Source organism: Tetrao urogallus (assembly GCF_951394365.1).
Source record: "Tetrao urogallus genome assembly, chromosome: 1".
NCBI classification, from domain to species: Eukaryota; Metazoa; Chordata; class Aves; order Galliformes; family Phasianidae; genus Tetrao; species Tetrao urogallus.
The window spans coordinates 76,698,947-76,722,004 of NC_136813.1; the positions used below are offsets into that span (position 1 = coordinate 76,698,947).

General features: G+C 38.4%; 1 protein-coding gene across 1 annotated transcript in view; it reads left to right on the forward strand.

Moving 5' to 3' along the window:
* PHEX (phosphate regulating endopeptidase X-linked) overlaps positions 1-23,058 on the forward strand; it is a gene marked incomplete at both ends in the record, with an annotated part of 92,075 nt that overhangs the window by 64,173 nt on the left and 4,844 nt on the right. Inside the window, 6 exons of the mRNA XM_079549383.1 lie at positions 5,422-5,480; positions 14,819-14,873; positions 18,173-18,240; positions 19,275-19,405; positions 22,401-22,466; positions 22,567-22,671. Coding sequence (XP_079405509.1) covers positions 5,422-5,480; positions 14,819-14,873; positions 18,173-18,240; positions 19,275-19,405; positions 22,401-22,466; positions 22,567-22,671 — 484 coding nt within the window. The remainder of the gene's footprint in view (positions 1-5,421; positions 5,481-14,818; positions 14,874-18,172; positions 18,241-19,274; positions 19,406-22,400; positions 22,467-22,566; positions 22,672-23,058) is intronic.

Here is a 23,058-nt window from a genome sequence, read left to right on the forward strand (position 1 = left end):
CCCTTGGGGATTGTTTCTGTTTGCTTTGTTTCCTTATTTTCCTAATTAAGTAGCTTTTATCAAAATATCTACATTTAGAAATAGATATTATGAAATGATCCATGCAGTGGACTGACAAATAAGAAAAAGAGTATGAAAGGAAAAAAGTTAATGCCTACTCATTTCTACCCCCTTATTACCTCCAAAAGTGAAACACTATATTCATTTAGCAGACAGTGCAGATTTCTCAGCAATCAAAATGGACTCTTTCATCAGCGTAATCAGCTATATGGAAAATCAAAGTGTTGGCTCACTTAGAACACCAGGGAAATACCATCGGGGGATAGATAGAGGAGCTGGGAAGGCAAAGGAGTTCAGTAAAGAGGAATATGTGCATTTCAAAGTGGGAATGGTTATTCTGGAAATACAACAGTTTTGTAATCTAAGGAACAGAAAAAATGCCCCAAAATAGGAGTATTTATCAAAATTCTTTGTCTTATATTTTGCTCCCTCCTGACCTAGTGATCACTTGGCTTAAAGCAAAAAGGAATGGGGAGGACTCAGGTGCAGTGTTGCTCTGGCCATGGATGAAGGGATGCATGGGGACACATTTCATGCCAGCTCTTGCTAAGGAGATGTGATGTCCTATTGGTGTGCCCAGTGGCTGGATACCCTGAAGGCAATCACAACACCTGCCTTGGATACTGGCCACGATCCCAGCAGCGGGCTGGGGAGCTGGCTCTTGTTTTCAGAGCCACCTCTTTCAAACCAGGGAATAAGTGCTAGTATCAGGACAGAGATGCACAGGAGAGATTTGTGGCAGCGGCTGAAGAATATGATGCCTGAAGCAGTGCCAGTTAGATGGACAGGGCTGAATGCAGGTGACAAGGCTGGCAAGGTAGAGCACAGGAGGGAGGAGAACAACTGTGAAGGCAATTACCTTAATCCAGGTAAGACATCACTACAGCAGAAGAAGGTGAAAGGGAGCACGTGGAAGGGAGAGATAGAGGAGAATTGGCGTTTCAGTGGTATTTATCCATCCTTGGAGCCATATATGTTAATATAGATTAATACTCATGTATATGTAAACAAACATCTTTTTAACAGTGATTGAATCTATGCTTGACACCTATAGCATATTGCACATAACAAGAAGTCAGAGAACATTTTGGGCATCTCACTACATTATTATTGTCTTTGTCCTTTGAAGTCAAAAATAATATGAAAGATTATTTCACTCAACCCTCTGCATTGGAAATGTAGGCCCTGTCACAGGACAGAAGTGATCCTAGATTTTCTGCAGGATTTATTTCAATTTTTCAATCACACACAGTTGTTTGTCCATCCTGGCTCTTGGTTTCTGCAGAGAAGGGCAGTTTTCAGATGTGCTGTGCTGGATATGGTTAGGGGCACCACAAAAACTGCTCAAAAAAAAAAGAAAAGCAGGCACAGAAGATGCTGGGCAGGCTGTTGACTGCCACGGAGCTCTGAGCTTAGAAATCCTGTAGGTGGGCCTGCTCTGGAGAGGAGAGACTGGAAGGAGCCTAATGGAGCCTTTTCCTGACCACTAAACCTCAATTTAAGCAGAGATATGGCACTGAAGGCTGGGCCCAGCCTCACCATCCTTGTTGCTTCCCCAGGCGTGAGGGAAACAGATGGCAGCCTAACATGGGAGGCTAATCCTTTATTTTTATACAGGCAAATGTATAAAGTTGGCTAACAGTGTGAACAGGAAATACACTTTTCAAAGTTGACTTGAAGATGGCTTCCCCTGTAGTGGATTTTTCCTTGTTGCCTTTTATTGTCTTTTGAAGAGATTTTCCAGATTCTAGCTTCATTAGCAACTCTGTACCAGAGCGATTTACTTACTCAAAAAGTTGAGGGAACAAACTGAAACTTCAGTTCATGCTTTGCAGAGAATTACAGAAATAAGCTTTTCCCTTCATTGTAAGGGTTCCCAGTCAACACTTTACATGATTGCCAATGTAGTGCACTTTGTTCTCAACTCAGGAAGGAAGATATGGTGAAGAGATCTGTAACGCAAGCCTAACAGAGTATCTGCTTCAGTTATTATTTCAGTGAAAGATTTTTTCCACAAGCGATCTCAGATTTACAAGTATCAAGTCTGCCAGGTTATGTTTCGACTACTTGAAGTTGATAGGTAACATTACAGGACTTCACTCATAGCTGTTCCTCTTTCACATGCTAATAAGAAATGGAAAGAGTGAAAAGAATTAGTCTGTAATTAATAGGAGCTTAGATTTTGTTATGCCTTTTCTATACTTCTGATAATAGAGCAAATGCGCTGACATTGTAACTAGATCTAGAGCAAATTCCCAGGCAACCTGACTTCAAACAGGAATGTGAGAGCTATTTCTAAATTTGCTTCACCTTAAAATTTAACATTGACAGCTATTTATTACAGCTCCTCATATACTTATTTGACGTATTATTAGTTAAGGCCAGTGAAGCTGGTGAGGAGTCTGGAGCACATTCCTAATGAGGAGAGGTTGAGGGAAAGGATTATTTAGTCTGCAGGAGTCCCAGAGGTGACCTTATCGCTCTATAACACCTGAGGGAGGTTGTGGTGAGGTGGGGGTCAGCCTCTTCTCTCATGTGACTAGCAATAGGGCAAGAGGGAATGGCCTCAAGCCATGCCAAGGGAGGTTCAGGCTGGGCATTAGGAAGTACTTCTTCTCTGAGAGAGTGGTCAGGCTCTGGAAAAGGCTGCCCAGGAAGGTGGTGGACTTGCCATTCCTGGAGGTGTTGAAACGTTTAGATGTACTGAGGGACATGGTTTAGTTGGAAATGTTGTTAGATGGACAATTGGACTGGACCATCTTAGAAGACTTTTCCAACCTTGATGATTCTGTGATTCTATGATTAAGGTCTGTCACTGAAGGCTCAGTCTTTTCAAGTAACTCACTGAAAAATGCTGGCAGATTTGAGGTGAAGTTGTTCATCTTGTCTGTATGGAAGCAGTCTCTGTTATTTCTATTCTTTTGTAGAAAATGCTTTCTAAATCTTCTTGAGAATGGCTTGGAGTGGTACAACAGAATGCTGGAGTGCAAATATGCTCTTTGCCAGAGTGTCTAAATGTCAAACATGTAATTCAGCAAGTATACTCTGCTTGTCACTTGAAAACTCTTTCCTTTGTGACTCCTTGGTACAGCTTCCTACCTGCTCAAAAATGTAACAAATTTCATACTGAGTTGTTCCTGAGGCCTTCTCATGTAACTGTGACTTGGAAAGAACATAGGGCAATTTTACACTGAGAAAAATTAGACTGCTATTGGTCTGTGGCTTATATCAAGCTCAGGAGACAAGATGGGCTGTGCTGTAGCAATGGTGGATCATCAAGGAAGGAGTAGCTTTGGGATAGAGATGTTGTGATGAGACTCAGTACTTTGTCTACAAGCTACGAGGTAGGTTCATAGGTATCAAAGTGTGACCAGTAGTGGTGTGATGTCTTTGGTTTCTTTCAGGCTAAATGAGGTGTTTCTGTAGTAAAAAACCCATGCATTACTATGGTTAGCTCCTTACCTAGTAAAAATAGGTGTAGACTTGTACTGTTAGAGAGGCATTGCTTGTCAGTAAAGAGCTCTTCAACCACTGCTTGTGGTATTTCCTATCCTGACTGAGTTGTGGTGAGCCCAGTGTGGGCCCCGTGACTGCAACAGTAAAGAGGATGGAGAGGAGATCAAAGCACATCAGTCTGTTTTGAAGTGTAAGTTATCTGCCTCGAGCCCTTGATCCTGTGACTGAAAATGAGGGAACACTGTAAGACACGCACTATAAGACGGATTTATAAAAAGGGAGTATTTGTGGTTCGGAAGCCCTTTTCATGCTTAAAAGATGCTGTTCAAGGGAATAGAAAGGATGTTTTAAGTGGAATATACTGACAGAGTAAGGTGGAAGTTGCAATGCTATTTGTCTTTGGTCAAACTTCAGTGAAATCCAAATTAAAGTACTGAGTGTTTCCGATGGGTCCCTCTGAGGTCTCCTTGTCAAAAAGTGACAAGTCTTTCAGAGCTACTGCTAAACCAGGAGAGCAGGTATCACTGCACAGGTGGCTGGCTGGAATCCTTAACAATTCAGCTCATCAATTCTGTGAACGGATGTGAAATTAAAACGTAGCAAATTGTAGCCCCTGACTTTTTTTTCTTCTTCCCTTCATCATTAGGCATTATTTCTTAAATACTCCATTATCTCATTACATTACCTCTAATATTTCATTCCTTTATTAAGGAGGAAACAGAAAACACAACAAAATAAACAACCTCCCCTTGCTCCTCCCCTTCAGCATCTCCTAATAAACAAAACTGGGAGAATTATCTATGGCAATTAGAGACTCTAATGTGATGGATGGTTAAGATATTTACATGCCATCACACTTGGCTTTCCTTGGTTACTTTTTCTAGTTGCTGCACTGTGAAATAAGCTTTGAACGTGAGATAAGCAGATAAATTTATGGATAAAAGACAGAATGCTGCAATTCTGAAACTCTCCCCTTTGTTGTGTGGTTTACATGAGGATATGAGTTGCCAGGAAAACAGTCAGGATCTGCAGATCACTCATTCATTTGATGGTGCTATTTTAAAGCACGAATCGTGGACTTGAATGTCACCAACATCACACATTTTCCATGTTCTGTTAGATCTTCCTTTGTCTTGCTCATTGTTGTGCAGCTGCCATCTCTTCTCTTTGAAAGAAAATTTCCAAAGTATTTTCATTATATTCATTGCTTTTGAGCCTTTCAAAACTTCTGAGTAATATACTGCAAAAGACATCAGGATTTTCCTTTTTGGACATTTATTGCAGTTGTTTCTAATTTATTATGAATTAATGACTAATTCTCATTATCTTTATTACTTTAATTTTATCTTAGTTCTTCGTTATAAAAGTGTAAGGTGAAATCTTGGACTCACTGGAGTCAGAATTTCCTCAGAGGGGATTTGGATTTTGCTAAAGTCTGTTGAGACTTTATGGTGAAATCCATGTGGGTGAAATCACTGCTAATGCAGCTGAGCTTAGTCTAAGGAGCTCCATAAATCCACACGTGGTTTAAAGACAGATATAACAGAATTGAAGAGAGTTTTTACAGCTGCTATCAGTGTGGTACCTCTGTTGGGTGAAGTCAAGACTTCAGTTTGTCAGCACAGCAGGCACAACTATCACTTAGAAGTACAACATGTTCTGCAACAGGAAGCTTAGCAGTCTCTGACCATGTGCACTTAAATTAAAGCCATTAAACAATAGATTTCAATCTTCCAGAAACTGTAAGTAGTGCATGTTGAACTGAAGAAATAATTAAACTTTAATGAATCCTAGATCTTTTACATTTTTGCATCTTTCCACTGAGTTAACTTTTTATCTTTGCTCATTGTATTCAGAGAGATGTTGAGGTGTACTGACAGCTGATTTCTTCTGCTCTCACTACAGGTGGTTTACGAGCCCAACTACTGTCAATGCTTTTTATAGTGCATCCACCAATCAGATCAGTGAGTATCTGAATTCTGAGCCTACTTTTAAAGTGTCTGTTTGGAAAATGTATGTATCCAGCTTCAGGCAATATCTGTACAGTTTGTGTGAATGTGACTGACTATCAGGTGTGATGAAAATCAGAAATGCAGACATGGTAATTCAGCTCTGAGACATCTTTAGTTAGAGGATAGTTTTGGAAAAGCAATGGCTCCACAAATTGGAATTACTGCTCTTAATGAGATACCCCATGTCAGCTGAATTGCAGAAACTGCTTACATACACTCTGTCCATTGCAAGTGTGAAAGAAAACATTAGCTTAAATCACTTCTATTAGAGTTTATACCATTTTCTATTTGCTGCAGCAAAAAGATGTGCGCGTACAATGCCATAAACAGTGATTTTTGATGTGAAAGGAATTCAGTTCACTAATATTAGTATATATGCAGAAATAAACATGGTTGGAGAAAACTGTGACACAGACAGAGGGCCTAAGAAGTGATGCCCAGTGGAGTTGTTCAATATTTTCTAATGAAAAGGATGGATATCTGTAGGTAACTGCTAATATCTGCTTTTCCCTATTTCTGTAAACAATTTTTTGCCTCCAAATATACATTCTTTTGTGTCTAAGTGAGCTCATTCATAAAGGAAACATGATAATTACTCAGGTCTTTTGATTAAAATTAGTTCTAGGCCTAGACTGCTCCTCTTTAATTAGAGGACTGCCATCGTTAAGCAGCCATGTTTTTGTCTATCACTGAACTCTTGAGGTGGATTTCACTGGGTTGATCAAAGCTCATCTCAAAGTACATCTCGAAAACGAGAGCTGGTTTTCCTGCTAAACTGAGCACCGGCCACCACTGCTCTTTCAGATGTATTGTGTGGATGCAGAGGATACTGTCAGTGCAAAATGAGAGCTGTTGCTGTTACATCTTCGTTAACATGAGATCCTTTCAAGTTTCAGCAGCATTCATCTCTCCCAGCCTCCCCACCACGGCACATTAAAGAAAGCTGCAGTGAGAGGCTGGAACTACTGAAGCTAAGTTTCACACTTGCTCTGTCATGAAACAGAGGGCTGTCAAACATAACTTATCTGTCACAGGTGCGGAGATGACTATGTTTTGTATCAGAACTGCAGACTTTCTCATACTGCTGGTATTCAACCTTGAAGTTTGGATAGTGATGCTCGCTGTTTTTTTAGGACTGTTCCTAAGAAGAAAAGGTTTTAGGTGGCTCTTTCTGAACAAATACTGCATTTACCATAAAAATGGCATGCAATTGGAGGGGAGGCTTGAAGAAAGGCACAGTGCAAGTGGTCTTCCACCAATGACCACTGCGCTTTACAGGAGACATGGCCACTGTGAGATATACATAAAACATGCTTGGGTCTGAACCTGCTGATAAATATTTGTCACATCACTACCAAGTTCCCATTGATGCTGGTAGGAGAGAATTGTGGTGTGTGAGACTGAACTTAGCAATTGCAAGCATACTATTGTGATAAGCTGCATTCTTTGGGCAGATCTCACATCTAGGAGCTGTTGTCTTAATACTGTGCAATACTCAACAGTAATCCATATCAAGTTCTGCAGGAGCTAGTGATGTGCTGTGAAAGGCCTAGCTAAACAGCATCAAAAATGGTCTTAAAAGAAGAAAATCATTTCAGAACAAAAATAGGCATGAGCTCTAGCAAGTTAAATGTAAAGTGGGGCTATAACAAGGCCTCAAATATTGGAGGAAAGACTTTCTAAGAGTGTAAGAACTAAAACTTTTTTTTGTATACACTGAAGGAAGAGAGTCCTTAAGTCATATAAATAATGTAATTCTCTGTACTGGAAATATAAGCATGAGATAATATTCTCTCAGGTATTCCAAAAGAACTTAGACAAAAGATGCCAACAAGTTTTGGTGTTAGCTTATAAGTTACGTTGGCCATTGCACAGGCAGAATAGGTGTGGCAAACATGAAATACTTTTTTTGCAAAACAGCATCTAGAGAGATAAAAAAAAAATTATTCTAGCACCTATGCAATAGAAAATGACCATAACAAAGAAGAGTATGAACAAACATACAAAATAATAGGGAAGAGTCAGCGTGACTTAATTTTTGCTTTTACTTTAGAAAAGAATCATGCTTCCTTAGTCTATTACAGCTTTTTGGAATTGTAAATGAGCTTGAGAAATTATGTTTATTTCTATGGAACAATTTTCATGAGGTTCTTTCCCAGTGTTATTAGAAGTCGTCATGGGACAAGAAAGAAGGTCCTTCCATAAATAATGACTAATCAGAGGTGAGAAAAGGAGTAGGAACAAATCAACTGTTTTCAAAATATTTGGAGAAACGTACTACCAGAAGATCTGTGTCGGTCATTTTATTAGGAAACAATCTGAATAAAAGGGTGTTCTCTCCTGAACAAAGGAACAGACAGATAGAAACTGTGATTCAGGAGGACAGATCCCTCTGTTACTGATTGCTGAAAGTAGAACTTTACTAGCAGAACTGCCTCACAGATTCCCAATGCCCTTTTCCTATACCTTTCCCTCCACTGGAACAGCTGGTTGCTGCTGGAGAGCAGAGAACGAGTGAGGTAGGCTCTTTGTCTTCTTGAGTGCAGTTGCTTTTCAGTGGGCAAACTAGATTTGAGTGTGTTCGAGGCCCATCTATATCTGCTCTTGGTAAGTGAATTTACTAAGAAGCGGTATTTGAGAAAACCAAATTTAAAAATGCACAATGCAAATTGTTTCTGGAAAGAAGCTTCTACATTAACTGGAAAAGTCTCGGTTGCAAAGTTGATTCTAAGAATTAAGATCCCTCAGTTTGGAAACAGAAATGTACTATGTGATATTATCAGCATAACCACAGCAACTCCAAACTCAATTAGTCACTGAGGGCTTCATGAAACAATTTAGAAAAAAGGCACTGTCTGTGCCTTGAACGGAGGATTCTGAAAAGAAGCAGCCGTCAGGGACCTGTAGAAGTGGAGGAGAACATAGCAGTTCTGATCATTTCTAGGAAGATGCTTTTGTTCTGCACAGGGAGGTCTCTGGTGTGCTCCTGGCAAGAGGACAATAAATTCTCTTGTCACTATAATCTGTGTTACAGACATACGCGCTACATAAGAAATTGCTGCAATCTTCATACAGTCTTCATGTAAGAGCAAGTTGTTAAAGTTTTTAGTGGCATCTTGACTACCCAATTGCTTGAAAGAAAAGGTCTTTCTTCACTGAAAGTGAAAATTAATAGACAGTAGAAACTAGATGACTTAGAAGATGGCTAGATTTGGGAGAATACAGCAAAACGTTGATGTTCAGGGATTGTAATGAATTCTGCAATGCTTCAGTGCAAACATCCTTTATGTTTGCTATTACTTCATTTAATTTCCATTAGTAAACTATTGATAACATGAATGGCCAACAATTGTGTTAATATTTGCAAAGGAGAAATAAGTATCAAGGTAAGATATGCTGCAAAGAACAAATTTGTAAAATGTGGTGCATATAAATTATCTTCTTATTAAAGTTTACTTCTGATTTTCTCCATACAAGAGTTCTGCTTATTTTCCAGTTCTTTTCCCAAAGTGTCTTAGATGAACAACGATGCATGTTTGTAATAGTTGTTACTTACCTAAATTCTAAATGTAATTTTCTTAGTATTTGCTAGTCGATTTCCCTTCAATTATAGGTACTTAACATGGGCAACAGGCACCTATCATTGCCTTTAGATGCCACAGAGGTATCAAAGTACACTTCATATAATCTAAGCAGTGTGAATACTATCTTTTTTAATTATGATCACTGGAACACAAAAACACTTTCCCAATGAGAGTGTTTATTTTAATGAGCTCCAGAGCAGTCAATAAATACATGCTGAAAATAGATACAAGTGATGATCAAAGTATGCTAGCATACTTCTGTTGAAGAAAAGGTTTTATTTCATTACAGCACTGAAATATTGGCTCTTGAATATGTGAAGGGTGGAGGAAACTGCTCATTAGACGTTTGGTGTATTTAATTTTCTTTCCAAGTGTAGATATACATGTCTCTAGAATATGTCAAAAAAGTAACATTTGTGGGATGTGAACAGTAATGAAAAGTGGATTTACAGTGAACAGAGAAAAATATAAGCAATGCTCTCCATGAGGTATGTGCCTGAATAGATGTAACAGATAATTAAATACTGTTGATAGTATTTCTGTAAGTTTATACCTATGCTCCCGCTCAGTCATCTGCGCTTGTACTGTGGTTTTCTAGTGAAAGTCAAGAGGACTCTTTCGAGAGCAGCTTCATTACACTTTAGAGGAAGAAGACATAATCTAAAATAGAATTCTGAAATTATGTTCAAATAAGCATCCATAGAGAAAACCACAGATGAGAGCTCATATTAGGCACTAAGTATCATCTTCATAGAAAGTGGCATGTGGATTTTGATGCTGGCAGCTGGCTGATGCTGTGAATTGCAGGGGCAAACTCTTATCTTCTCTATAGACAGGCAAGCATTGGCAAACAGTACATGGTGCTGTGGCCAGCGGGGGATCAGGGGACTCCACGTAGGACCACTTTTTCTTCCCTTAAGAGCTGGGCTAATTGGAAGGTTATTGATGAAGTAGTTTTAAGTGCTCCATTAATTTCCAGAAGGCTAATGAACACAACAGGCATGGACTGAATACTTTCTGAGTGCACACTGTTCACAGAATCACAGTCCTGTTATTAAGTAAGCTTTAAGTGTTCTTAAGTGAGCCCTTGTCTTCATTTTTCCAATTTTCTAATGGCCAGTATTCTCTGTTGTTTAATTACAGTCATAGGTGAGATGGTGTATGATCCTTACAGTCATTTCTTATTTCTTCTTCCTAAAATTCTTTAAAATAGCAGTTTTTCTGAGTATTCTATTTTTTTAATCTGAGGAATCTGGAGAGTTGTTGCCTTCAAAAAACATGTTTCTTAGAATTTAGGTCACTGTTATGACAGTGTTTGATCCTAATCACCTTCATATAGGTAGGCCAAAGCTATCTGAGATGCTTTGCAGGACACTGAGATAGGCTGCAGGAGACCTTGTCTCTTCAGGATTGGCAGAATGCACATCCCAGGAACAATATACAAAGATGTATCAAAAAGCAATGGGAAAAGATTCAGCGTTGAAACACTCCAAGCCTATGGATCCATTTTAAAGAAATATATTCTGCCTTTAATGCTATTTTTAGGTAACTGAATAACACCCTCATGGTTTTCATGTTTAATTCCTTCTGTGTACTCACAATCCTTTGCTCGCTGACCAGCACTTATTCTTCTGCTTATATCTAATTCATTTAAAGCTCTCAATCTGAATTCATTCAATAACACTTGAAAAAAAAAGGTTACAGGTTTTTTAAGCTTGTCTAAGAGCTGCTAGTACAATGATCAGCAGAGAACTCTGTATGCCACACAGCTGTCTCCCACATCTGCTATTTACGTGCTAGAATCACCAGCTTGTCAGAAGTTGCTTTAAACAAACCAACTAATTATTGGGAACTGTAAATGTAATGACTTTGAATGAGGCTTCACTAGTTCTTTTCTTAGTTAAAAATATCGTGCAATATAAGTGAATAATGCAATTAAATTATGTAATTTAAATTCATATTTGGATTTGAACTCTAAGTTTCTTCATGATTTGGTGAGCCATCTCAATTGGTTTTAGTTTACTTCATCCATTATGAGTTTGCATAGCTATGGTGAACTATTAGATGAAATGTCATTGTGTCCCTCTGGAGAAGTAACTCTATTCCCCAGAGTCTCAAGTTGTTCATCTGCACAATATGTATACCATATGGTATATAGCTGGCAAATTGAGATTCATTAATAGAAGAAAACCAATATAAATCTGAAAAAAAAAAACAAAACCCAAAAACAAAAAACAAAAAACCAAAAACACCACAACAACCACAAAACAAAGCAAAACCAACCAAACAAAAAAAACTAAGTTTCAACTTTGAAATATATTCCTACAAACTTCACAGCACCTTGCTGGGGAGAGATGCTGAAAATTAATATAATGGATAAAGAGGATCTAAATGCATTCACTTAAGTTAAAAGTAGTTCTGTGCAGGTGAATGGCTATGTCAGAGCTTCAAGATAAGCATAAATTCATAGTGAAGTAGTTAAAGTAAGCCAGATCTCCTCCACTGCTTGAAACGCTCTGATGGTTCAGAGGAATAAGAACAGGAGTAAAGTACAGCAAAAAGTCACTTTCCAATGTCCAGACAGAGGTTAGAAAAGACAAAGCCTGCCTGGAGATGAATCTGGTGAAGAATTCAAAAGAAAGACTTAAAGAAAGTCTAGGGAAAATGTGGGCCCAGTGCCAAGTGGTTCAGGGGACCTGGTGACAAATGAAGAAAGTTTAAGTACTCAGTCTTCATCACCTCAGTCTTCACTGGCAAGACTGACTTTTCACAGAATCACAGAATCACAGAATTGTAGGGGTTGGAAGGGACCTCCAGAGATCATCGAGTCCAACCCCCCTGCCAAAGCAGGTTCCCTACACCAGGTCGCACAGGTAGGCATCCAGGCAGGTCTTGAACATCTCCAGAGAAGGAGACTCCACCACCTCCCTGGGCAGCCTGTTCCAGTGCTCCGTCACCCTCACTGTAAAGAAGTTCTTGCGCACATTTGTGCGGAACTTCCTATGCTGCAGTTTCCAGCCATTTCCCCTTGTCCTGTCTCCACTCACCACTGAAAAGAGCCCGGCCTCGCCATTCTGCCCCCACACCTCAGATATTTATAGACCTGGATCAGGTCCCCTCTCAGTCTTCTCTTCCCAAGGCTGAACAGACCCAGTTCACTCAGCCTTTCCTCATAGGAGAGATGCTCCAGGCCCTTCACCATCTTCGTGGCCCTCCGCTGGACTCTTTCCAAGAGATCCCTGTCTTTTTTGTACTGGGGAGCCCAGAACTGGACGCAGTACTCCAGATGAGGCCTCACCAGGGCAGAGTAGAGGGGGAGGATCACCTCCCTCGACCTGCTGGACATGCTCTTTTTAATGCACCCCAGTAAGCCATTGGCCTTTTTGGCTACAAGGGCACACTGCTGGCTCATGGCCAACCTGTCATCCACCAGGACACCCAGGTCCCTTTCCGCAGAGGATAAGCATTTGGAAATGTCTGAGATCAGAGGGAAGGTCTGAAGCAAGGAGACTCACCCTCTGTGGAGAAGGAGAAGGCTGGGGAATGGTGTCCCTGTTCATGGCAGGGGAGTTGGACTAAATGACCTTTAAGGGTCCCTTGCCCCTCAAACCATTCTATGATTCTATAAACAATGCATTTGTATCTCTACCTGAAACACAGACAAGTTCAAATTCACTATTTGAGCCCATATGTGGGCAAAATAATTTCAAATCCTTACAAGACCTTGATACCCTCTTGATGTGGTGGAAGGCACACGGCCATGTGCCAGGATTGTGTAATCCCTAGATATTATTTATTGGGGATTGCGTTACCTTAGATCATACCTTCCTTACTATGGTCTCATTTCTTCATTTTGCCCACAGTTTTCTCATCTGCCTTTGGGAGTGAGGGGGTTAGTGAGAGCGAGGGGGTTAGTGGACTCTAACACTTCTTTCATTAAATGATATCTTTTATGAATCCAAAGGACTTTACTGAGATTTGAAGTTTGCAAAGAAGCACTCAATCTAGTGCAGACTACATTGCCAACTCTTACTACCAAATGGTACTTAGGACAACGATAACCTATGGCAGTCACAAAATGCCTGTGAAAATTACACTTATAGTTCAGGTCATGCGAACCAATTCAGGAAAGAAATTAGCTCAACGAATTCAATCCTGTTAGAATATTGCATGTTACAACATGAAATGGGGGAGTGCCATTTACTTACACCAGTGTGCAACAGCCCTGCTCTTGAATAATTCTGTTGGCCTTTGTGTATTTTGTTCTTCTCTAAATTTATGAAACCTTTTCATCAGGATGTGCCTATGATATGTTTTAGAACATGTGTAGTAAATACTCAAAACCCTTCTTTGTGTGCTGGGAGGCAAGAAGAATTAGATCAGGAAAACTTTGTCCTTGACACTGGCAAAATTGTGTTTTATAGCACTGTAAAAGCAATTCATAACATACCTGAAAAAAAAAAAAAGAACACCCAGCATCCATATAAGCAAGATAAAAAAAGCACTCAGAAAATAAGTTTGAAAATGACACCTTTTTTTAAAACAAATTGCAAATTGGTAGTCAAGGCAGACAGGGAAGGGCAGTGGAAAAAAACAGATGACCAGGAGGGCTTACTGTAACATTTTGTGTGAATTACAGTCAGTATAACTTATTTAAAGACTTTGGAAGGAAAGGAAATCTTTTGCCTGAATTCTTATTAAAAAATCCATGTCCTATTTGTCAACAAAACAACTGAATAGGGTCAAATAAATTGAATCTGATTTTGTTTTGATCTCAGAGGCCAAGTGATTTCTTGCAGAGAACTTTGTGAAGGTGAGGTAGAGATTCCTGAGAAGACTAGTGAATCATCAGAGAATTACTGATAAGGAGATGTCCATGTGGGGTAACCTCAGAAGCAGATGTAAGTCCATGCTCTACAGATGGGAATTTCTCATGCAAGGCACTGGATTCCACATTTGGTCCCACATAAACTACAGTTTTCACCAGTATTTGAAAACTTTGAGTATAGACATCTGCTTTATTTATCAACTTGTTTAATTGTTACTGTGTTCAACTCATTTGTCTTCAGAATAATGTCTCTGAAGTGTCACCTAGGAATTAGAAATAGAACTGTGACTTTGATCAAAGAACTGTATTTACATTTTATTTCGTTTACCTATAACTGAAAAAGCAGCCAGGTAATCCTGTAGCCAGACTGGTTCTACAGCCTTGATTGCCTACAGCTCTGCTTTACAGAAGTGCTCAAGTTCCTTTACCTTTGACTTTCCTAGATTATAATTAAGCTGACATTTTATCACTTCCTTATATCTCTTGCAGCACAGAATCCTCTCTAAGCTAAGTCTCCTAATTCTTATTGTATTTTGCCATATATTCTTTGTTGATATGTCAACATATCTGAAGACAATCAACTTTCTCGTGTTTGTTTTCACGTAGTTGTTTATTGACAGAACACATACACAAATGCACACGTGCCATGGCCAAAAATAAAGTTCTTGCAATGTAGCATGTAGCTGTCATTGAGGTCTTAAAGGAGAGAGATCTCTTCTTCCCAAACATCTTCTCCATCATGTTCTGAAAATACCACCTGAGGGAAAGCTTGTCTAGTAAAACCTTCTGAAATTGAAAAAATAGAGGTCATAAACCCAAACTTAGATACTGTTATTCAGCTGTATAAACCTCACAATTATAATTTTTTGCTATTACAGGATTCCCAGCAGGAGAACTGCAAAAGCCCTTCTTCTGGGGAACAGAGTATCCTAGGTAAGTACTACACCAGGGAACCTCTTATACCTGGAAGTGGGGAAAAATAGGTAAAGGTATTAGAAATGCATATAAACAAAGGGGAGACCATAGAGAAAAAAGCTATCCTGCTGAAGACAGCCAATAGGTTGAGCATGGTTATACTGTAAGTGTGCAAAGAGCTCACTCCTTGGCTTGTGCGTTCTTCCCTTATGTACCCCGATTTTACTATTGAAAAACCAGACTTTTAGAAAACTACTGCTCTGTGCAATAACTTTTTTTACCCTTGGGAGCAGAATGTGTTGCTGTTGTCTTAAACTGATGACTGATTTCTCACAGGAATTGCTAATTAAGTGCACCTGAGTGGAAGTGTTTCACTGCTATAGGATGCAGATGCAGCAGTGTGCACATGGCAGGTATTAAAAGGAATGGTAAACCAAGTAACTAACACTTCTTGAACAGAACTGAATACCCTGAGAAGCCTTTTATTATCAGTTTATTGCTCCATTTCTGCTAATATCTAAGATTAACAGTTAGTCTTCTGTGTTTGCTAAAGTGCAGGAGAAAATCTCCACCTGTACAAGCGATTGCCTGAGAACCCGTGTGCTTCTATAGCTGAGGAAGACTAATTATAAGTCATATATATTTAATTTTGAAAAATGACTGCTTCAATGCAGTCCAATATCTTCCTATTTTAGGGAAGGATCAGACCAAGAAGAAGTCTCTGACAGCAGTTTCTGAAAGTTATTTTGCAGTTATACAAAGTCAATTACTACTGAAACATATCCTTCACATATCTTTGCTAAAATAAAATAAAATAAAACTTCTAAAACATTTTGAATTTGACATCTTCTAGCCTGGTTGTGTCCATGTAAACAGGAAGTTTTGCAGTATATGTAGAGAGAAACATTCAATCTAGATCAAATGAATTTGTATCCATGGATAATTCTTATGAACCAGATGTCTTTGTAAGTGTTAACTGGGGATAGAGAGAAGCACTTTCTAGTTAAGAACTTATCTTCTGCTGTGGTTATTGCAGACCTTTTTCCAGCTTTACTTTTTGAAGAGGTTTTTCTGTACCCTGACCTTCTGTTACACCAGTAGAATTGAGATTCTTTCAAAGAATTGTATTTTGCTCATTTTTCTTCTTAAAGGTTACCTTAGCTTAAATTGGTTTTGCTTGAGTACATATCAAAATGAAATTTAGTAAACAAATGTAGCTGTTTAATATCAGACAACAGATTGCTTTTGTCCTTGAAATATTCCAGATCTGTCTTCTGTCTGCTTAAAAGAAATAGTACATAGCACTAGAACAACAACAACAACAACAAAAAAACCATCAAAAGGTCATCAACGCTTGCTGGAAAACTTATTTAGCAAATATTTAACATTTAGTGCAGTTTTAGTGTCCAGTTTCAGCATAAGCACTATAAAAGAGCTGCATCTATTTGCATAAAAGGAAGTTTAATTGTCACTTTAGATCTGGGTACCCAAAATAAAATGCTATTCAAATGTCATTATTCATAGTTATGAGCCTTCTGTGCCAGATATATTGAAATATATTGAAAGGGAAACTGCTTTAGCAGGTGGGGATGGACTGGATATCTCCCGAGGTTCTCTTCCAATCTCTATGATTCTGTGATTATGTGAAATAGAGACATCAGGCTGAGGCAGTAACTTCCTTATAGCCCTCAGAGCCTCTCCAGTCCGAGAACGTTCCCCTCCAATATGGTACCTGTTGAGCTTCATCTAATCCTCTCCATCTCTGTCTGGCTATTTCCCAAAAGTGAAGAGCGTGAGTGGACCTGGGAATGCTTTTTACAAAACTGTTGTTGAGCTGGACAAAAATCTGAAGGGAGCTCATAGAAAGAAAGGACAAAATTCATTCCAAACCTCAACACATCTTTTGGGGCTGGGGAAAGCCCTAGGTGTTTCTGGGCACTGGTCTGCTGCTTTTGCCTGCCATCTATCACTGAATAAGATGCAATTAGTAACAGGGCTCATTGGTTCTTCTTGACCTCTTTTTGGGTTTCATGACATCCTTCAGCTTCCAAAGATTCCATGTAACTACTCTACTTCAGATGTGGAAAATGAGTCTCTAATTAGCACATTTACTACAGATCATTATCACTGTGTGCTACACAAGATTGCAAATTTGTCACATAAAAGGGCAATATTTTCATTGCTGAAATGTGTAATTTTAACCAGCATTTTTTAATGAAAGTTCACAATAGTAGTGGGGGAAAAAACAGTAGGGAAGATTTTATCACATGAAAATTACCTTTCAGGAAAGAAAAAAAAAGTGAAGAATTGCCATGGGAGTAGGGAGAATTAAATCACATAATACTTTCTGGGTATGACTGAGATGAGCAATTAGTGTGCTATGGATCATTAGGTCCAGTAATAACATGTTACTTCAAACTCCTCAACCTTTCTTCTGTTTCAATACAATCTGTTAGAAATACTCTAAGCTACTTTGAAGTATGGCATCTCTATATCCAAAATAATTCAAATCACAAGGAACAACTTAACAAATGAAAGACGCATTTAGTAGAAAACTCTCCCCTCCCCCATTATCCACTGCATTTGATATCAGACAACTGGACCTTTCATCCCTATTTCTTCAAGTTGCATGTTTAATCTAGTATAACAAGGAATTTTTATTTTTATTTTTTTGCCAATCAGGAATACAAAACATTTTGGTTTATTCTTGTTTTCCTGTGCATTAGATGTAACTGCAGACCATGTCTTTTCCTATGCAGGTGCACAGAAATTGTATAACTTTTTCTTTGAAACTGAAAGGAGATACATTTAATGCTTTGCAAAGTTGATAATTTGCAAGTCTGTTTGTTGCATGCCAATAAAGAGCGATTTGAGCTGGCATTACAGAAGCCCTCTGTAGTGCTTGATCTATGTTTGGTTTTTTTCGTGACTACACGAAGAGAATAATTCCACGTATAACATTGTTCTGGTCTCAGAATATAATTCATGCAATCAGCTGAAGGAGACATTCTGAACATTACTGAAGGAGACATTCTGGAGCTCAGATAGAAGAGATTTGGTTAGTAGAGTGAACCACCACAATGCTTTTTAAAATTTGATGTTGAAGATTGTTTTTAAAGAAGGAAGAGTTTGACCTTCAGACTTTCAACAATATTAAGTCAAAATTGTGCAGCATGATTTTTAGTCCTATTTCCACTCAACCCTCACAATTTTAGTATTGATCTTTCCTGACATAGAGAACTGTTTGATCTCTTATCTTCTGTACTTTGATGTTCATGAGTATAGATACTATCTGAGGAAACTTCTTTGCGTTACAGGTCGTTAAGTTACGGTGCCATAGGAGTAATTGTTGGCCATGAATTTACTCATGGATTTGATAGTAATGGTGAGTGTTGTCCATATGTCAGTAACTTTTATTTTTCTTACGGAGTTGACAGATTTGTGAAAATGCCAGAAAGATCATTTGTGTATGCTTTAGCTCTTTCATTATTTCTTCTTTACAGTGCTGAATTTTCTGAAAAGAATTAAGGTTCTGCTTCATTGTTCAAGCTGATAAATTCCCTATGTATATAATTTCTGTAATGGGAAGCTATGAACCTGGCCAAGGGGCAGTAGTTTGCCCAGAGAAGAAAATCTTAGGTTCTTGCTCTGACTGGCTGGAGATGAGATGAGATGCTCTTCTAGAAATGAGATGGAGCAAGGACCCAAGGCTGAATTTTCCATGAGTCACTGCTGTAACCACCGGTCTATGGAATGAGACATATGTATTCTCCTTGCTTTCTTACTCCCATATATGTAGTTCAGATGTTCTGGTTCTGCTCCAAACCCAAAATGGAAATTTCAGAAGTTCCCATGACACAGATTTTTTATTTTTTTTTTTTGCTGGTCAAGTGTTTAACTTTTGCTTAGTAGTAACCAGTAGTAACTAGCAACTAGTAACTAGTAACACTAGCGAAGAATGACTTGAGCTGGCATTACAGAAGCCCACTGCAGCCTTTAATCCATGTTCTTTTTCATGACTGCACTAAGACAATATTAGAGAATAGACTAGTCATTATCAGGTTTGCAGAATCAAAGATCAAGTAAGAAAAACACAATTACATTTACAAGAAAGCTCTTATATGATTTTAAAACATGCTATAGAACTCATTAATAATTACTATTTTTTTTCTAAAACTGAAGAATAGAATAACAAATAGAATCCATGCTGTTACTACTAAGTTGACTGAAAACAAGATTTTGCCTGCTGATTTTAACTATTTTGTATACCACTCATTCCTGTGCAAGTGCTGGATTCCAAAACTGGGAAAGAATGTTTTGCTTGTTAGTTTTTGTTTTTATTGTTTTTGTTTGCTTGCTTTTGTTTCTTTTTGCTGTTTTTTTTTGCTAAAAAGCTTGTTTTCTTTCTTTAATTTGAAGGTCGGAAATATGACAAAAATGGAAACTTAGACCCTTGGTGGACAACTGGCTCTGAAGAAAAATTTAAAGAGAAAACAAAATGCATGATTAATCAATACAACAATTACTACTGGAAGAAAGCTAGCTTACATGTATGTGAAACACCAGTGATTGAAAGCACTGGTTTATTTTATTTTAATTTTTTTCCTTAAGCTATCTGTTCATAAATGCAAACATATGGAGATATTGGCTACTGCCTTCCTTTCTCACAACAAATCATTTTCTAAAGTGAATTACTGTGATCAAAATTGTCTGTCAGATTTGATTAGTCCAGTCAAATACCAGTACCCTTACACTGGTGACAGGGCTAAAAAGTTTATCCTTATCACATCACATTGGAAACAGAGGCAAGAAGATGAAGCCACTCGGCAGAGCTGGTCTAATTTCTGTGAGCATGTTGATTGTCTTCCAAAGATGAGATCAGTAATGAAAACTGAGCAGCCACTCTTTTTAGAAAGAAGAATATAATAGCAAGTATTATATACTCCTTTAGAAATTCTTGTTATCTGTTACAGCTTTAGAAGAAGTTACATAAACCCTACTTTATTTCACATTCAACTCTTACAGCTTCTTTCATGTGTGCACACAGACCCAAATGTAGGGAGTACTATAGCAGAAACTCACAGAAAATGATTAAGAAAGGAAGTGCAAGGAAATTGTTTCTGTTTCATTGTCTGTCAGAGATACAGTCTTCTCTGAAAACGAGCAACTTATGTAAGTGTCCCAGATGATGGATAAACAGGATAAATTCTAGGCCTTCTGAAATCAATCGCTAGAATTCCAGTAACGTTGCCTGGGGCATGATTTTAATCTTTATTTTTCAGGATAAAACACATTTTCGCCCCTCTACTCAATATCATCACCTCTACTTACATTCCAGAAGCATAAATGCAATAAATTCTTTGCCTTTCAAGAACTGAGATGTTGTTCTGAATGCTTAGCAATATTTTTAATACTTTCCCCAGGCTGTTTGTATTAGTCTCAGAGGCAATGAGACCATACTGTAGTCCAATTTGAAGTCCATCAACTGAGAGCTGAAATAGCTCATGTAAGGTAACTTGCAAATAAAAATTCTCAGGCTTGCTCCTGAATATCAATAGGAAAAGAACTATCAATACAAAAATATCACTTAGAGGTCATCCAAATCTTCCCAGAGAAAATGACTGTCACTATAACGCTCCTGTCTTTGGCTCAGCCGTCAGCCTTATTTTCTACAGGTTCCTCTTGGTGTATAGCTGAATTTTTTGCACCACCACCTTGGAAGCTGGTGGATGGACTTACAGAGAGATTCTGTTACCCACAGCCTCATTGTCTGGAAGGTTGTTTTCTCCTATTTCTGTGAAATAACCTATAGCATGTTTTAGAGGACAGAAAAAAAAAATCTTGATATTTTCTGCTGTGTTTTATAGATTCTGAATGAAGAGGTATGCATGCAAAGGGCTTTTTTTCCTGCCAGTTATTTACATCAATATTCATATATTCTGCAGGTTTTTTACTCCTGTATTGTACATTTTAAATATTTTACATGAATCAAGAAACCTATTTACTCTTCCTCCTTCTCATTCAGTTTACAATAAAAATGTCTCCAGAAAAGAAGAGTAATGAAAGAAAAAGTGGATATAGAAATAGCTTCAGAGTGCAGTAATGACATAAAGTCATCTAATTAAATAAAAAACTTATCTTGGTCCCTGAGCCCTGTCATGAACTGTCTATACACTGTAGTCTCAGATACCTGATCCAGAGCTGCCTGAGATCAACAGAAAGACTTCTTCCACTTATTAAAATAACCTTTGGCTCACATGCTGCTGCAGGATTGCTCTCATCTTATGCTCTAAATCAGTCTACTTCACAAGATCACTGAAAGAAAAGTGTACAAGGATGTAGGCCAGAAAAAAAAAAAAAAAAAAAAAAAAAAAAAAAAGAATTTATATATTTGCATATTCCCTGGTGTCTTTTCTCATTATCTCTCTCCCATCTCCACTCCAGCCTTCTGGATGGATGGACAACAAGTAGGAAAGGAGCTGCACTTTCCACTTCTGCTTCCATTTCCCCTTGTTATATCCTTACCAGGTGCCAAGCATGATGCCTTGGTTCTGGCCTGGGTGCTTGCCTGCATAAAGTGGTGATGCTGTATTCATGTACCCTGACATGCCATGGACTCACTGACTTTTTCTACCCCATTTTCTTCTCTTCTGCAAGCATGAAACAAAGCTGGTTACTGAACCCATCCCCTCTACACTCATCCCCTGAGGCATGGGAGAGTCTGTCACTAGAGGATTTACAGGCAAGCATTGACCTTCAGTGCTTACCTCAAAACTGTCCTCAATTATATTGTTCATTTTAGGCACAATAGAGAGTAAAACTGCTTAATTACAAATACAGCCTGATAGCACCAAGACCCTCTCTGCTGGGTGATCAGAAGTAATGCTGCCCTTGCAGAAATGAGGAGCTCTTCATGATGTTATTGCATTTTCTCATACCAGGAGACTGACTTTTTCAGAAAGTTCAGATACTCAGAATATATTCCTGTTTCCATTACTTTTGCTCTTGGAATGAATAATGCGGAAAGCAGGATGAATCTCCTTTACAGATATTTTTGGAGCACCGAAAATACTATCAATTTCAATTCAGTCTCTGACAGCTATTTTAATTATGCTATTTTATGTTATGACTTAGAAGTTATTTTAGCATTCCAGTAGTATATAAAATTTATGTAAAGAAACAAACAAAACCTCTTAAATAAAAGTTTAAGAAAGGGGCTACTGGATCTCATGTGTAACCAGAGAAAAACAATCATTGGAGTAAATTAATTGATGCTCAGACCAAAGACCAGGATTGGGATTTTTATGTGCATCTCCTACATTTTGTGCTGTAGAGATCAAGGCCCTGAGTCAGGATAACTCTTCACAAATAATTGTCTACCAACAGTATTCACATTTAAAACCAGTTTTTTTAACTCGAGATATGGTGCTTGAAACTGTCTGAAGTTGTTCTTGCCTTCCTTTATTTTTTACTCTGTCTCTTGAAGTTGATCAAGAAGGAAGTTCAGAAACAGGTCAAATGATGGATGTCTTTTCATTCTGCTAGGTAAATGGCAAGAGGACCTTGGCAGAAAACATTGCAGATAATGGAGGTTTGCGAGAAGCTTTCAGAGTAAGTACATGAAAAATATGTGGAACACATTATTTGAAAAGAACAGAGAAAGTTATACCCATGTCACTGAAGGGCACTTAGTACATCTCTTTCTAATCAGGCATACAGGAGATGGATTAGAGAAAAGAGAGGAGGAGAAGAGGAGCCTTTACTGCCAGGCCTTGACTTCACGCACAACCAGCTTTTCTTTCTCAGTTATGCTCATGTGAGTAGTACAAATGTTTTTAAGAACCCATCTATGGATGGCACAGACTCCTTTGCTTCAACAATCTATACCAATCAGACTCTGAATTTTAAGGGTATGCTTAAGTTTTTCTTCTGCTTTGTACAGTGTTTTCTCATTGCAGCTCTCTTCCTTCTTGCTGCTCCCATGCAGTGCAAAGGTTATTTCGCACATATTGTCTCTTCAACCTCTTTCGATATTAGCATCCTGCTTTTCTAGTGCTTACAATATGCAGCATTTTATCACTGCTTTCCACCAGTAGTTTATCCAACACAAATTCCTGGTGCAAGTGTACTACCACCACTTATTACTGAGCATATTGTTCAGTGAAACTAAGCAGAAATGTGGAAAGTCTTTATGGTATTTTTT